The sequence below is a fragment of the Lontra canadensis genome, unplaced genomic scaffold (genome assembly GCF_010015895.1).
Source record: "Lontra canadensis isolate GAN:19392208 unplaced genomic scaffold, GSC_riverotter_1.0 scaffold2, whole genome shotgun sequence".
Taxonomy (NCBI): Eukaryota; Metazoa; Chordata; class Mammalia; order Carnivora; family Mustelidae; genus Lontra; species Lontra canadensis.
In genome coordinates, this window is record NW_022630996.1 from 26,018,780 (window position 1) to 26,033,616 (window position 14,837).

The 14,837-nt window shown below is 36.3% G+C and overlaps 1 protein-coding gene across 3 annotated transcripts in view; it reads right to left on the reverse strand.

Annotated features, from left to right (window-relative positions):
• Positions 1 to 6,566: 6,566 nt before the first annotated feature.
• The window catches only part of CAV1 (caveolin 1), a 35,269-nt gene continuing 26,998 nt past the window's right edge, over positions 6,567 to 14,837 (reverse strand). For all 3 annotated transcript variants that reach the window (XM_032870891.1, XM_032870900.1, XM_032870909.1), the window contains exon 3: positions 6,567 to 8,794. In XM_032870891.1, coding sequence (XP_032726782.1) covers positions 8,453 to 8,794 — 342 coding nt within the window. In that variant the 3' untranslated portion in view covers positions 6,567 to 8,452. The remainder of the gene's footprint in view (positions 8,795 to 14,837) is intronic.

Below are 14,837 nucleotides of genomic sequence, written 5' to 3' on the forward strand. Positions count from 1 at the left end.
AAAATCTTTAAAAAAAAAATGAAGAAGGGTAGATTTTGCTCCAAAACGGGTTTGCCCATTTATAAGTGGCTCAGGTGGGCAGATGTCATCTTTTTTATTTTATTTTGTTTTTTTTGATTGCCTTCTACCTGTGGCAAGAACCTCATACTTTATGCTAGTTTTCATGTTTTTCAGTTGTTCTGTTGAAGTACTAGTTAGGTGTACAGTAAACAATTCAACATTCTGTAGCATCAAATCACTAATTCAACTTAATTTTATTTGCTTCCCCATGTCTCACTCTCCCTCTCCCTCTCATCACACACACACACACACACACACACACACACTCCCTTTTCCTCACTTGTAGCTTTCTAGCTCTGTGGAATTTTGTGTGACTCATCACATAGTGAAATTGATGAAGTCAACAGCTGCTGGAAAGTCAACTTTTTCCTTAGTAACTGTCAACATGTGTTTGCTATTATTCAATTAAGAAAAATACATATTTCAAATATCCATGATAGTTTTTGCTAAAATTTTCCTTGGTGAAACTCATATTTTGACATATCAAAATGTATAAATGGGTACAGTAGGGAAAGTTTTGATGGGAAGAAAAAAATCATGGAGAAATAAAGTGGAAGAGAAGAACAAATGATGTGTATGTTGTTGGTAATGCTGTAGTTTATATCAGAATGTAATTTATATCAGAATTTATATTCTTTGACTTTCTTCATGACACTATTTTTAAAAAAGATTTTATGTATTTATGTTTGCTAGAGAGAGAGAGAGAGCATGAGCAGGGGGGAAGGACAGAAGGAGAAGCAGACTCTCTGCTGAGCAGGGCCCTGATGCAGGACTCAATCCCAGACCCCTGGGATCATGGCCTCAGCTGAAGGCAGACACTTAACTGACTGAGCCACCCAGATACCCCCTTCATGATGCTATTAATGGTAAAGCAGAAACTTGGTACCTCATGCCTTCTATAGTCTCCAGGAGGTCTGTTCATCCATCCATTTATGCATTTAACAAATAATTGAGTATTAATTTATTATGGTGAAATCTCTCCTTCATGGAGTTCACATCCTAAGGGGGATAAAGAATAGAAAAATGTAAACGGAAAAATAAAATGATTATTCAATGTGATGTGGGCTGTAAGGGGAAAGGCAAGAGGTTAAGATGGAGATTAATATAGAGAACTTGCTTCAGGTAGGGAAGACATGGAAGACCTCTTTCTTAGGAGCCATTGAGACTGAGACCCAAAGGATAAGAAGGAGGCAGCAGAGAGGACAGTGTAAGAGCATTGGTCAGAGGGAAGAGCTGTGCAAAGTCCTGTGTCCAGATAGAACTTAACATGTTCTTGGAACTGCATGATCAGTGTGTCCGGAGCAAAGATATTGAGGAGGTGGTGGTATGAGATAAGGTGAGAAAGATAGGTCGGGCCTGGTCATGTAAGACTTTGTAGGCCTTGATAAAGAGACTAGATTTTATACTGAATACAGTGAGAAGTTACTGGAGTGTTTTAACTGTGTATGCATGCATATGTATGTGGGTGTCTGTGTTGCCATATAGCAAAATGGCTAAATGATTTAGATGGAGAACAAGAGTGGAAACAGAAAGACTAGCTAGGGTAGACCAGGATTTAATGATGATCGTTCAGTGTGAGGTAGTGACAGTGGAGATGAGTTCATGAGTTCAAAAGAAAGATTCATAGTCAAGATGGAACTGACAAAATTCTATGAACTGATGATGCAAGAGAAACCATCCTTAGAAAAAATTGCTACATGACATGGAAGGACATTTCACAGTGGTGGAAAGCTACACAACCAATAAACCTATGAATTGATGCAGAGAGAGCACAAGCAGGGGGAGCATAAGCAGGGAGAGCACAAACATGGGGAGCAGGGAGAGACACAGAGGGAGAAGCAGACTCCCCACTGAGTGGGAGCCTGCCCTGGGGCTCAATCCCAGGACCCTGAGATCATGACCTGACTGGAAGTCAGATGTTTAACCGACTGAGACACCCAGGCCTCCCATGTCCTTGTACTTTGATAGGTGATGAATTCACAGATGCTAATTAATGATGACTAAATAACAAAATAAGTAAAATCAAATAAAGAGAACCACATAACACCAATGGTGACATTGGCCTATAGTTATGCCTATGCTTACATCTGGACACCTGAAGTAACAAATTATTTTAAAAACCTATTTAGTTTAAAAATAGAGTTATAGTTAGGATAATTTGATAATATTTGATGTCTATAGATATTCTTTTGATAAGTTTGACTGTAAAAGATAGAGAAAATTGTTGATTGGAGGAGGATCTGATTTCAAGGGATAGAGTTTTGTTTTAGTGAGAAAGATGTAGGTCATGTTTGAAGGCTGATGGAAACAATCCAGAATACAGACTGGGGGAAATTGACGGTAAAGGAATGGAGCTGATAATCAAGGAGCAAAGGTCTTGGGAAAATAATAAGGAATGAAATTCAGGACACGTGGAGGGAATGGCTTTTTGTCTTTTCTCCATTTTAGCATAAGGAAAAGAAAAGAAAATGGGAGAAAATATAAGTAGATTTGTTGTCCATTGTGGGAAGAAAGAGAATTGATATTGATAGTTCTAGTAAGTTGGGTGATAAATAACACCTAGAGAAACTCATTATTGCTCAAGCAACTGACAGATCTGAGAATGCATATAAGTCAAGTAAATGAAAGGATTCCTAGAGACGTAAAAATAGAAGTGCTTTAGATCTTAATGGTAAAATGGTTCTGTCAGTTATTTATATCCTATCAGATTCCAGTATGTTATTGAATTTTCTGAATACACATAAATATTATAGTTCATTTCAAAAAGCTTATGTTTCTTTCCATCTTTGAAATCTCTGTCCTGGAGTCTGTACATTAACTTGTCACTAGTGATTTTATGGTCTTGAAAGTCACTAAACTATAAGGTCATCAAATATACACTATTGCAAAACATTTTTTATGTTGTAAAAACTTGTATTTAAGTTTTGTAATCAAAGATTTGGTAAATCTGTGAGAGTAATTTTAATTTTATACTTTAGATGTATAATGTTGTAGCAATATTTTGATTGCCATTCATATTGTTGACCATTATTTGCTCTTGGTAGAAACACAACTTGCTTTTCTCGGTTTTTGCATTATCATTAATTCTGTGGTTTGGTGCCATGGTTCAGGTTCCAGACTCTGGAGCCAGACCCTGTCACTTGCTGGTTTTGTGACCTCGAGCAAGTTACTTGGCTCCTTTGTGCTTAAATTTCCTAGTCTGTAAAACTGAGATAATAATGATAGTACATACCACATAGGATTATTGGGGGGATTAAATGAACTAATACATTTAAAGCATGTAGAGCAATGTTTGACATGTAGAGATTATTATGAGGTTTAACTACTATTACTTAACTATTGCTAAAGTTTACTCCGACTCTGCTCATATTACTTGCTTATTATGTATTTAAGCATGTATGAAGTGATTCTACAAGCCGGTAGGAACAGGAAACTTTATGAAGAGGAGGAAGGGTTAGGGCTCAGAAACCATACAGTGCAGATAGAGGAGTAGAAGGAGCAGGGCTTTGGTTGGCAGAAACACCTGGATTAAACGAGATTCTTATTAGTTATGTGAATTGGTGACTCATTAAAATGAAATCTTTTGCAAAATGAGGGCATCAATACATTTTGAAATCTTGTATAAATGACATAATACCTGTAAAGCACTCAGAAATGACACAATTATTTGACTCCTCCTCTCCATTTTTTAAAGTGAGAAAAAAGTAGTATATCTTACATATAATTTTTAACTTTACTTTTTAAATTACTATTATATCATGAATATATTTCCATGTCATTAAATATTTGATTACATAAGAATATTTAATAATTAATAGTAGCTTATTAAATATGTAACTTAACCACTTCCCCATTTCTGATTATTTATGTTGTTTCCAATATTCTCTACTGTTGACAATCAAATAATGAATATTTATGGTGATTGACCCTTGGTATATCTCTGTTATTTTTTAAAATTTTTTATTTATTTAAGAAAGTGAACGAGAAAGAGAGAGAGCACACAAACGGGGAGGGGTGGGGGAAGAAGGAACAGAGGAAGAGGGAGAAGCAGACTCCATGCTGAGCAGGGAGCCCACCACTGGGCAGCATTTGATCTCAGGATCCTGAGATCATGACCTGAGCTGAAGACAGATGCTTAACTGACTGAGCCACCCAAGCTTTCTGCTCTCTCCCCCGACCCTGTTATTTTTATTATATAAGTGAAATTGTTGGATCAATCATATGTACATTTAATTGTCCTCCAAAAAACCTTGTATCAACTACATTTGCCAAAGCAATGGATGAGTGTGCTTGTTTCTCTGTACCCTCATCAACTTGGATATTATTATTATTTTTTTTTATCACTGCAAACTCAGGCAAAAATAGTATCTCATTGCTTTGATTTTTATTATATCATTACTAATGAGTATAAGTGTTTTGATATGTTGTGCATTTCTTTTTGTGAATTATCTTTTCATATCTTTGCCTATTTTCTACTATATTCATCTTTTTCTTGACATGAGATTTCTCTATATTTTCAGTGTACTATAATGCTTTGCAATTTATATATATATGAACATATATAGATACACATACTTTCTTTTGACACTCTTGATCATTGTTTTAAATTTATTTCTACTGTTTTTGATATATAGGAGTTTAACATTTTTATGTATTCACAGCCATGATGTTTTATTCTATGATTTTGTTTTTTGTGTTATGTGTGTTTTCTCTACCTCTCCACTTTCTGCCCGGTTTTACAAATATGGATTTTCATTTATAACTGGAACATATAAATATCAGTGCTTACATTAGAGAAGGTATGTGTCAACTATTCAGACAGAGCTCTACTCTATTAGGTTAGAGTGTATTATTATTTAACTAACACTTACTGAAAGTGTGAAGTATGAAGCTGCTTATTCCCAATATGGAATAAAAGTTATCTGAACCCATGTAGTTATTTGTAGGTCCAGAAATGGAACTGTTTCATGTGTGTGGCTGAACCAAAATATATATAAGGAAAGTCTTGATTTTGTTAATATGCATTCATTTAGAAATTCAAATAATAAAGCCAAAAGAAAGATAGTCCCTCTTTAAAGTAACATCATGAATTTTGCTTGAATTGGGTGCATAACTTTGGCCAGTATTTCACATACTACCATGGTTAAAGACATGTTTCTAGTTCATATGCTAGAAATAGATTTATTGGGCAAATACAAATGCCAGACTGGGTTGCTAAATACATAGCCTCAGTGCTTTCTTGAGAGCCCAACTAAGAGAGAGACTCTGTAAACTTCATGAAAGGAATTTCAGAGAGATTAGAAGAGGATCTCCTTTGAAAAATTTTGTTTGGAAGCTGTGATAGTTAATTTTATGTGTTCATTTGACTGGGCCATAAGATGCCCAGATATTTTGTCAAACATTATTCTGGGAAGTTTTGTGTGGGTGTTTTTTAATGAATCTCACTTAAGTAGACAAGTAAAGCAGACTGCACTCCTCTGTGTAGGTGGGCCTTGTCCAATCATTTGAAGGGACTGAATAAACTAAGAGGCGGATCCTTCTCTGCATAAGACAGAATTCCTCCTGTTTGACTGCCTTCACACTGAGACATTAGTTTCTTCACTGCCTTTGGATCTGAGCTAAAACATCAGCTTTTCCTGGGTCTTGAGCTTGCCAGCAGCTTTAAGACAGGAATTCCACCATTGACACTCTCTTGGGTCTCCAGCTTGTCAACTCACCCTGCGTACCTCAAGACTTGTTAGTTCCCATAAATCACGTGAACCAATTTCTTAAAATAAATCTCCTTATCTATATGTATATGTCTGTATATAGCTTTTAATATTATTCTTTATATATACTAGTATATTTTCAAATATGAAGAATCAATATATTTCTTATTGGTTCTGCTTCTCTCTAGAACCCTGACTAATACAGAAGTTCTGAATGTAAACTTAGGCAAGGCCAAAAATAAACTGTGACTGAAATACACCTCTTAAAAAAAATTCCAGTTAAGACATTGCAAATTTCAAAGCATTAGCCCCTGGATGTTTCCCTTACCAAATGAGAATATTAATATCCATCACACAAAGTTGTTGGGGGCTCAGATTAGATGACACATAGGGTGGTTGGGGAAATGGATTACATAGATGATGGAGATTAAGGAGTGCACTTGTTGTGATTAACACTGGGTGTTATATGCAGGTGTTGAATCACTGCCATACATCTGAAACTAATATTACATTTTATATTAACTTACTGGAATTTAAATAAAAACTTAAATAAAGCATTGGGTAAACTGTTAAATAAATTCTTATTAATTATAACTTTTCTCTGAGGTAACATGCATGGTGATGGCCTTAGAACAAAGATCCCACCTAATCCCACTTTGCAATAACTGACAAGTGTAAGATCATTACCTCCCACAACCATACTACAAATACATACACACACTATGTACGTGCTCACCACACACAAACACAGACACTGACATACACACCAGTTCTGGGGTAAAATAATGAAGCTGACTGTTGAACTGTTAAACATTTTTATTGTGCAGGGTTGTAACCTTTACAGGACATGCAAGATAAAAAAGTGTAAGATATATCAGTAAGCATATAAAATTTCAGCAATCTTTGGACCAGCAATTGATTTGCATGAGGGAATAGAACAGACATGTCTTGGGATACACAGTTCACAGATTGAATCACACAGCAATTTCCCAAGTGATTTTCCTCATATAAAGATAAAAATATCTTTACACTTAAGAAGTATGCAAATATACTATATTTTTAGTTATGTACACAGTTTAAAAGTAAAACTATGTCCATGCCAGTGTCTGTTTTAAATGCAAAACTTAAACGTAGGTAACAGGTTGATAATTAAAGTGTCAGGAAATCTAGAAGAGATGAAAAATAAAATCAAGCAGAGTTCCAATAGGTGTATGAAAATAAAAATAAAAGCATATAACTGAAGGTTAAAAGTAATGTCCCCAAGGTCAGACTCTTAATATGAGCAGGAGGAATAAAAAGCTTTTAGATGTACCAGGCAGCTTTCTGTATGACTCAGGTTTACAGGTGAAATTCCTCAGTTTGAGTTCAGAAGAATTTGAATTTATTCCAGCAAAATTACCTCAATCTTTTATTACTGCCTCCTCCCCGTCTTCTTTCTGAGCAAAGTGATGCTTGGATTAGGTCCAAAGCTCCTGGCAGGGGGAGGGGCTGTGTGTCACAGCATAACAGACAGTTACAAGTGCTTTACTTTGAAGGGGGTCACATTTGCAACAAGTCTGACAGTCTCACAATGGCCTCCATTTTATGAGCCCTTCCCCGGAGGCCCACTGATCAGCTGAAAAGGGAACACAATGTTCAGCCACTAAACCACCCCAGTGATGGATTAGTTTGGAGTCAGGAAAGCGTGATTATTCTTGAAAATAAACGAAGCTGAATAGACATGCTGACCTCATTCAGCTGATGAGAGGCAGGGAAAGTTGGCTTCCACTCCTGCCAGCCCAGAGAGGGCTCAGTCCCATTTGTCCACCTTAATTTGTTTCATGGGGTTGATGTACACCATACTTGATATTGATAAAGATGCTGTGTGATCAAGTGCAGACGTGAACTTCATCCAACTCTGTTTCTGAGAGCTAGAAAGAAGCGTGGAGAATGGATTTTCTAATTTTGGTCTTCAGGAAGGCTGCTGGACCTAATGAAAGTTGATGAGTTAGACCCTATTTGAAAAGGAAAACGTGAAGAACAGGAAGGCACTTAGGTCTCATTATCTATATAACAAATATTCAGGCACAGAAAGAATCACAGGTTAAAATTTCAAGAAGTGTAAGGCATTAGTTGGAACATGTGAATGCAGATTATGTTTTCTAACTTGATAAAGATCACTAGATCCAGCTGGATCATTAAAGTGAATGGCAACAGTCTATTAATGCTTCAGATGGTGGGGGAAGAGTTTGCTTAAAACCTGCCCACATACCTGTACACTTAATGGTCTTAGCCAGGAATTCTTCCCTTACCATAAAATGATCAACATTTTAGAATAGGCACTTGAGATTGTTTGTTCTTTTTTTTTTTTCCTCCTCAGTTCTTCATATTTCTCTCAAGTTACCTTTCAACAATAGGTCCATATCTCAGCCAATAAAACAATGGTCCACATGCAAATAAGAATGTAAGGAAAAAATTTTAAATGAGTTTTAAAAATCAAGACCACCAAAAAAAAAAAATAGATGAAATAGCTCAGAAGACACAAATAATGGTTATGAAAACTGAGTGATTTCTTTGTTCTGAACCAAGAAAATTCATTCATATACTGTTGCTGTACCAGCAACTTGAAACTTGAAATTGGCACCAAGAAAATTAAAAGGAAAAAAAAAAAAGAATCAGGTATACTTCTATGCTTAAAATGTCATTTATATTTCTTTCTGCATGTTGATGCGAATACTGCTGAATATTTTGCCAACAGCCTCAAAGAACGGGTCACAGAAGGTGTGGACGTAGATGGAATACACACGGCTGACGCACTGAATCTCAATCAGGAAACTCTTAATGCACGGTACAACTGCCCAGATGTGCAGGAAAGAAAGAATGGCAAAGTAAATGCCCCATATGAGTGCCATTGGGATGCCAAAGAGGGCAGACAGCAAGCGGTAAAACCAGTATTTTGTCACAGTGAAGGTTGTGAAGCTGGCCTTCCAGATGCCATCAAAACTGTGTGTTCCTTCTGGTTCTGCTATCACATCTTCAAAATCAATCTAAAAGGAAGAAGGGACAGAATGTGAGCTTACAATAGAAGAAAAGAGGAAAAAACACTACTCAGTATCCATAAATACATATTAGCTTTAATGTACGGGTTCTGTGTGAGATGCTTGAAAGTACTCAGCAGCATCAACATCACTCTGAACTTGCTGGAAACAGGTATTTGGGCTTCACCTGGACCTTCCTTACTGCATCTCTGGGGGTGGAATCCAGGAGAATTTCTAACATGTTCTCCACATGTTTCTTTAAACTTCCTGCATTTAAGTAAAACCTGGCAACATGGATAAATAGACTAGGCACTCAGTGAAATGTAAATGACATGACCTAAGCTAATTGTATTCCAATACAACTACACAAATAGTGTTGAGGGGTAATTAGTGCATAGTTGATTGTTGACTCTCCAAACACTCCACGGGTAGACTTTCTTCAGCAAATTAGATCACTGTGAGCTGTGAGGACTCAAGAAGTCTTCATGGGGTGGTGGGACTTGGGCAGGGCTTGGAAAATGGGGTATGATTTGGAGAAGAAGGAAGAGGGTAGTTTGGAAATGGCATGAGCAAGATCCCAGGAACAAGGAAGGGTGATACAGTGAGTCTCGCAGGCAGTGAGACCTGTGTGGGCACAGCTAGTAAGACTGATTGAAGCCGGTGTCAATTTTATTTTGCATACAGTGGAAGGTCTATTGAAGATAGTAGAGTGGGGGAATGCAGCCACACTCAATGTGGTCATTTATCAAGATGAATTTGACAGCAGTGTATAGGCTGGAGAAAAGAAACTCAAGGCAAAGAGACTGTTGTTATATCCCAAGTTTGGTGCGGGGCCCAAACTGGAATTGTGGCAAGGAAAAAGAAAATAAAAGAATGAATTTCAGGGATGTTAAAAGAAGACCCCACAGGATTTAGTTACTTCAGGATTAGGGAGAGAGAAAAGCCTAAGATGAGGTTTGAGATTCTGATTTCCCAGCTAAGGAAAGCCGAGGTGACATTAACAGCAAGAAGAAAGTTAGAAAGGAAGGCAGTTAAAAACATGTTAAGGGAGAGCTTCATTTTTGAATTAAATGAACAGAATAAAGACAGATACAAATATCAGTGGTCCACACCAGTGAATCCTGTAGTAGTCCCTTTGGGTGGCCATAAGGAAGTAATCAAATAAATGAATTTGCAGTACAAAGCAGTTAACAGTAACCAAGTGCTTCTGCATGCATTGTCTCTATATGATCTGGGGTTTCAAACCAATCTGAGAAGATGGGTTGTTATCCCTTTACAAAAGAAGATACAGAAGTTCAGAGAGGTGAAGGTGACTTGCTAACAGGAAGCAAACAGCAGTGGTGGGACCAGAATGCAAACTTGACACATTTCCCTAGAGCATTCTCTTCTGCAGTACCTGCTACCTAAAGAATGAATTCGCAGGAGCTTTTATCTCTCTAGAAGGATTTATACAATCTCAACTGAAGCACAGGATTAAAAAAATTACCAATAGAACAGTAGGACAGAGCCAGCTCATCTGCTTGGCAAAGGCAGCTATATGAAGGGATCTAACGTAGTTTGAAATCTAGACAAGTTGATGACTGCCAACATCATCAGGAATCCAGGCAAGCTCAGGATTAGGGGATGAGGTCTTGGGTGACCATGGAGCTTCTCAGTGCCAGGATGCCACCTTTGATTCAACACAATAAAACCTCTTTTGGAAAAAGTACATGATGCTTACTAATAATTAAAAGTTTATTTTCTAGAACATTCTGTTTCTTGATCTATTGTCCAATGCCTTAATAAGGTAATATGTAAAAAATGGTATTTCTGCTATTATGCTTCATTTGCATGATGATTGTAATTTCATTTACATATGCTTCATTTACATAATTCATTTTTTAAACAGATTTATTGTCATTCCAACTCTTTTCTTTGCCTATTTAGATCTAGACTCAGAGAAAAACATTTACTTGTGTGTTTTAAAAGGTTGCATGAAATATGTGGCAAGTCAGATCAATCCTTTAATGATATTTCTGTGCACTTTACTTAATTGTCCACTATGGGGTTTTGTACTGACACTGTATTTTCTCAAAGCTATTAAGAATAAAAGCCTGTGGTTTTTCTTCATCCAATTTCAAGATACCCAATAGTGTTTTATTTTTTTTTTAAAGATGACCTTATTTTGTAAAAATATTTGGTGAAGCCAAAAGTAATACACTAGAGCAGACAAAAGAAGAGCAGTCCTGGTCCATGAATGCCCTTTAATGGGAACATTCATTCTGAGTGCACAATGGGAGAGGATACCTCACTTTTATTAAAAAGTAAAGGTAGTCTACTATCAAAGGAGGGCAGGGAGCACATTATTGGAGTTAGGGTATTCCTACCTCTTTACAAAGCAGAACATGAATTATGCCTGCCTTGAGATGTATTTTCTAGGGAGGGATAGCTACTAACATTTGTTGACTTGCTATTATGATCAGACACTGTTCTCATTTAACTCACATCAACTCTTCATAGATTACTCCCACTTTACAGGAAAAATTCAAGGTTCAGAAATGTTAATAAATTGTCCAGATAGATAGGAGGTGGATTTGAGTTTTGAATCTGGTCTGAAAGATACTGACGTTTTCTTCAATACCACATCACTTTAGAAAAATATTTTTCAAATTTTCTCCAAGACAATTTTACTATTTCACAATTAAAAACCATATTAACAAAAAAGAATTTGCTGAATTTTACTTTTCTTGTAACAGTAAGAATTCTCAAAACATGGTCTCTAAGGACAATGTTGCAATGAGGTTATGTATATCATATATACAATTTGGTCCTTAATGAAGATCTGTGGACATATGAATGTGGGTGAGATTTCTTGATAACAACTTTATTTTTTTAAGCATAACTATAAATGCATTTTTTCAACAAACATATTGGAAATTCTTAACTGCCTTCAAGTAAATTTAGAGCAGGTCTCTAGGGGTGGACAACAACATGACGAAAATAACATGTTACATAAATATATTCAGTTAGTTGGTTGCTGTTTTAGTACTGAAAATTTAAGATGGCTAGAGATTACTAAAAGTATAGCCCATTAGATGCAGCTGAGCAAAATAAAGTAAGGCATGTAAAGGAAACACATTGGAACCAGAAATAAAGCTTACTTTCTACTTCCGTTTCTGTAACAGTAACAGTAGTAGGTTTTTCTGAAGAGTATAGGACATAATTTATGTAAAGTGCTTAACATGGGTATAGAGAATTACAATATAGTAAATGCTCAATAAATAGTAGCATTAAAAATTCCTTGCTGTGGGTGACTAAGCTTTTTAATTGGGAATTTTAATAGAAACTATCAACCACAAAGCACCAATGGCTCAAAAGAACTAATTTCCACCTGTAACAATCTTCACCACAGTTCTCTGAGATGCATGACATTATTTCTATTTTATAGATGAGGGTGGTGTTTGAAGTTAAAAAATTGCTCAAGGTTACACAAATGTTAAGTGGCAAAGCTGAAACTTGTTCAACCTGAAGTGTGAGCTCATTTTGTTTTTGTATACCTGGCATTACAAGCCCCTATAATAGTCATACTTGCTTAATTTTGACCCACATAGATATGCTTCCTAAAACATTCCCATTTTGATTATTAAAGGAATTACTGTTGATAGTTTTTCCATTTTAAGTTAGGACATCTAGTAACTAGGATGTTTTGGATTTTTGGTACTGATTGTATCTTCTTGGCCCTGCACAGTGTGTTCTCACAATCCTGGGCACTCAGCCAAGAACTCTCACTCTAACTGGCAGATAAGGAAACTGAGGCACAGAAGGTTTAAAATGGGCCAGACATTCTCAAGGTCCCAAATGAACCAGTGGAAAAGCTGAAATTAGAACTCTAACTTCTTGATTCCCAGGCCTAGGTCTAGCTCTGTGCTCAACACTGTATCTTTAGGAACTTATATCTTTCTTACCATATCCCTTCTCCATTTACCCCAATCATATCTCCAGGTCTCCTGTAAGTCTCTCATTACCTTCTAAGGCATCGACTTGAAGGTTATTTCTATTTGAAGTTAGAAGAAATGTCCTTTTTATAGTATGAATGTGAACATTTCTGAATATCTACCTGGGGTAAAGAAAACAGGAAGGAATATTCCAAAAAAAATCTTTGTTTCACATTTTGATATGTATCGGTAATGCACTGAACTCAACAGAGTTCTGCTAGATAATCAGTCATTCCATATAGCGTTAGGTCAGAATTCCCCATCACCTAAAGCACAGTTGATTCAGCATTTTCTTAGATGTTTAAAGCTAAAGGAATCCTTAGAAATTAATGGCCAAGGTTGTCAGATGACTGGATCCAAGGGTTCCTTCCCAGGTATGGCAGACACAGGATTAGAATTCAGGCTTAGGAACTCTACTGGGCTCTTCTGCTCCTGTCTGCTACACATCCCCTGTCAGTCAGCTGCTGTAGCTGCTGCAAAAGACAGAGAGGTTTGCATTGGAACTTGAACATCATCTTGCTCTCAAGAGGTCCCATAGGGCTACTGCTGAGTAAGTGATGGTGCCTCTCTCTGAAAATCCCCAGTGTGTTCATTGTTCACATCCATCATTGGCTGATTTATCCCTCATTAAAACTGTCACTCTGGAGTCACATTTCTTCAGGAACTTATTCCTCTTACTCCTTAATGAGTATGTCTTACCTAGACAGGAACTTTATCTGCTCACTTAGATTTGGAGCAGAAGAGGAATTAGAGATTTGGTTTAAAACAAAAACAAAAACCAAGAGATGCAGGTGTCATTTATTTTCTTAAAATGAAATGCCTCAGACGAGGTTGACCTGTGTCTGCAAGAATTGATTTTCTGTTCTGTAATCCATGGAACAAATTGCCCTTCTGGCAAGAATCCTTATGCAGACCTCAAGATCAAAGGCATGAATGTGTTTCAGTGATATTTCTACGTCTTAATAGATGCTTTATAAGGAATCAACAGTTTATATTACTAGATTTTTATAAATAACATTAAATTCCTTTATGCAGCATTGACTTATGATGCTATAATTTCAGAAACATAAATCAAATTTTTGTTGCCAAAAATCTAGCAACAGACATCAAGAAAAGCAATCTGTCTTGTGTTTTGATAATACTTTACTAAGGTAATAAATCTAAAAAGGTTTCATCTTGTTAAAAGTATGTCATAACCATATTTAAAACATTTTTTATATGTACACAGGATTTATAAAATACAGGGTCATTTTTTTGTTTGTTTTTGTTTTTTGGGTTTTTTGTTTGTTTGTTTTCAGGGTCATTTTTTTGTCCTAAAATCTGGACATTTTATTTCTGAAGAGGAAAACTTAAAGTACATTTAGAATCTCAAAGAATATGAAGCTTGCATATTCTGTTTATATGTGGAAATATCTTTTTAGACTCTTAGTAGAAATTGTGAATGTATTAGATATATAGAACACATAACTAACAATATACAATATATTGAAACCTTGTGTGATGTCTGCCCAACATCCACAGAATCCTGATTTATTCAGGTAATGGAAATAATCCTTTGATCTCACAGATAAGTTAGGTTGGTTTAGACTTGCTAGGATAGTGTTAGTCTCCTTGGCAAGAGATTTGTTTAAGGAAGACATGTGGCTCAGTTCTCCCTAAGTGGAAGTCTGCTGGGTGGGACTTCCAGGAAAACTTTATCTTCCTTATGAAAAGAGACAGAGGTGCTTGATGTGGCCCTTTACTCTTTTATCCTGCTTAAATTATGTATTGCCTTGATGTAGGGAAGTCATCATGTGACAAGGAGGTGACATGCATGTTTTAAAGGCCAAGAATATAAAAGATATTGCTTTTGCCATTGTCAACCTATAAAAACAATGCCAGTAGGCCATCTCTGGGCTTCTTGGGTAACACATATATACACTTATTTTTAAGCCACAGCTATTCAGATTTTCAGTTACCTACAGCAGAAAACATTCCTAAGTAATACAGTAACTAATAGTCTTTTCTGTTGGTTGACATAGTAGTTGTATATCTCCACATTTAGAGATCTGAGTTCAATTTCTAACCTCAATGTATCT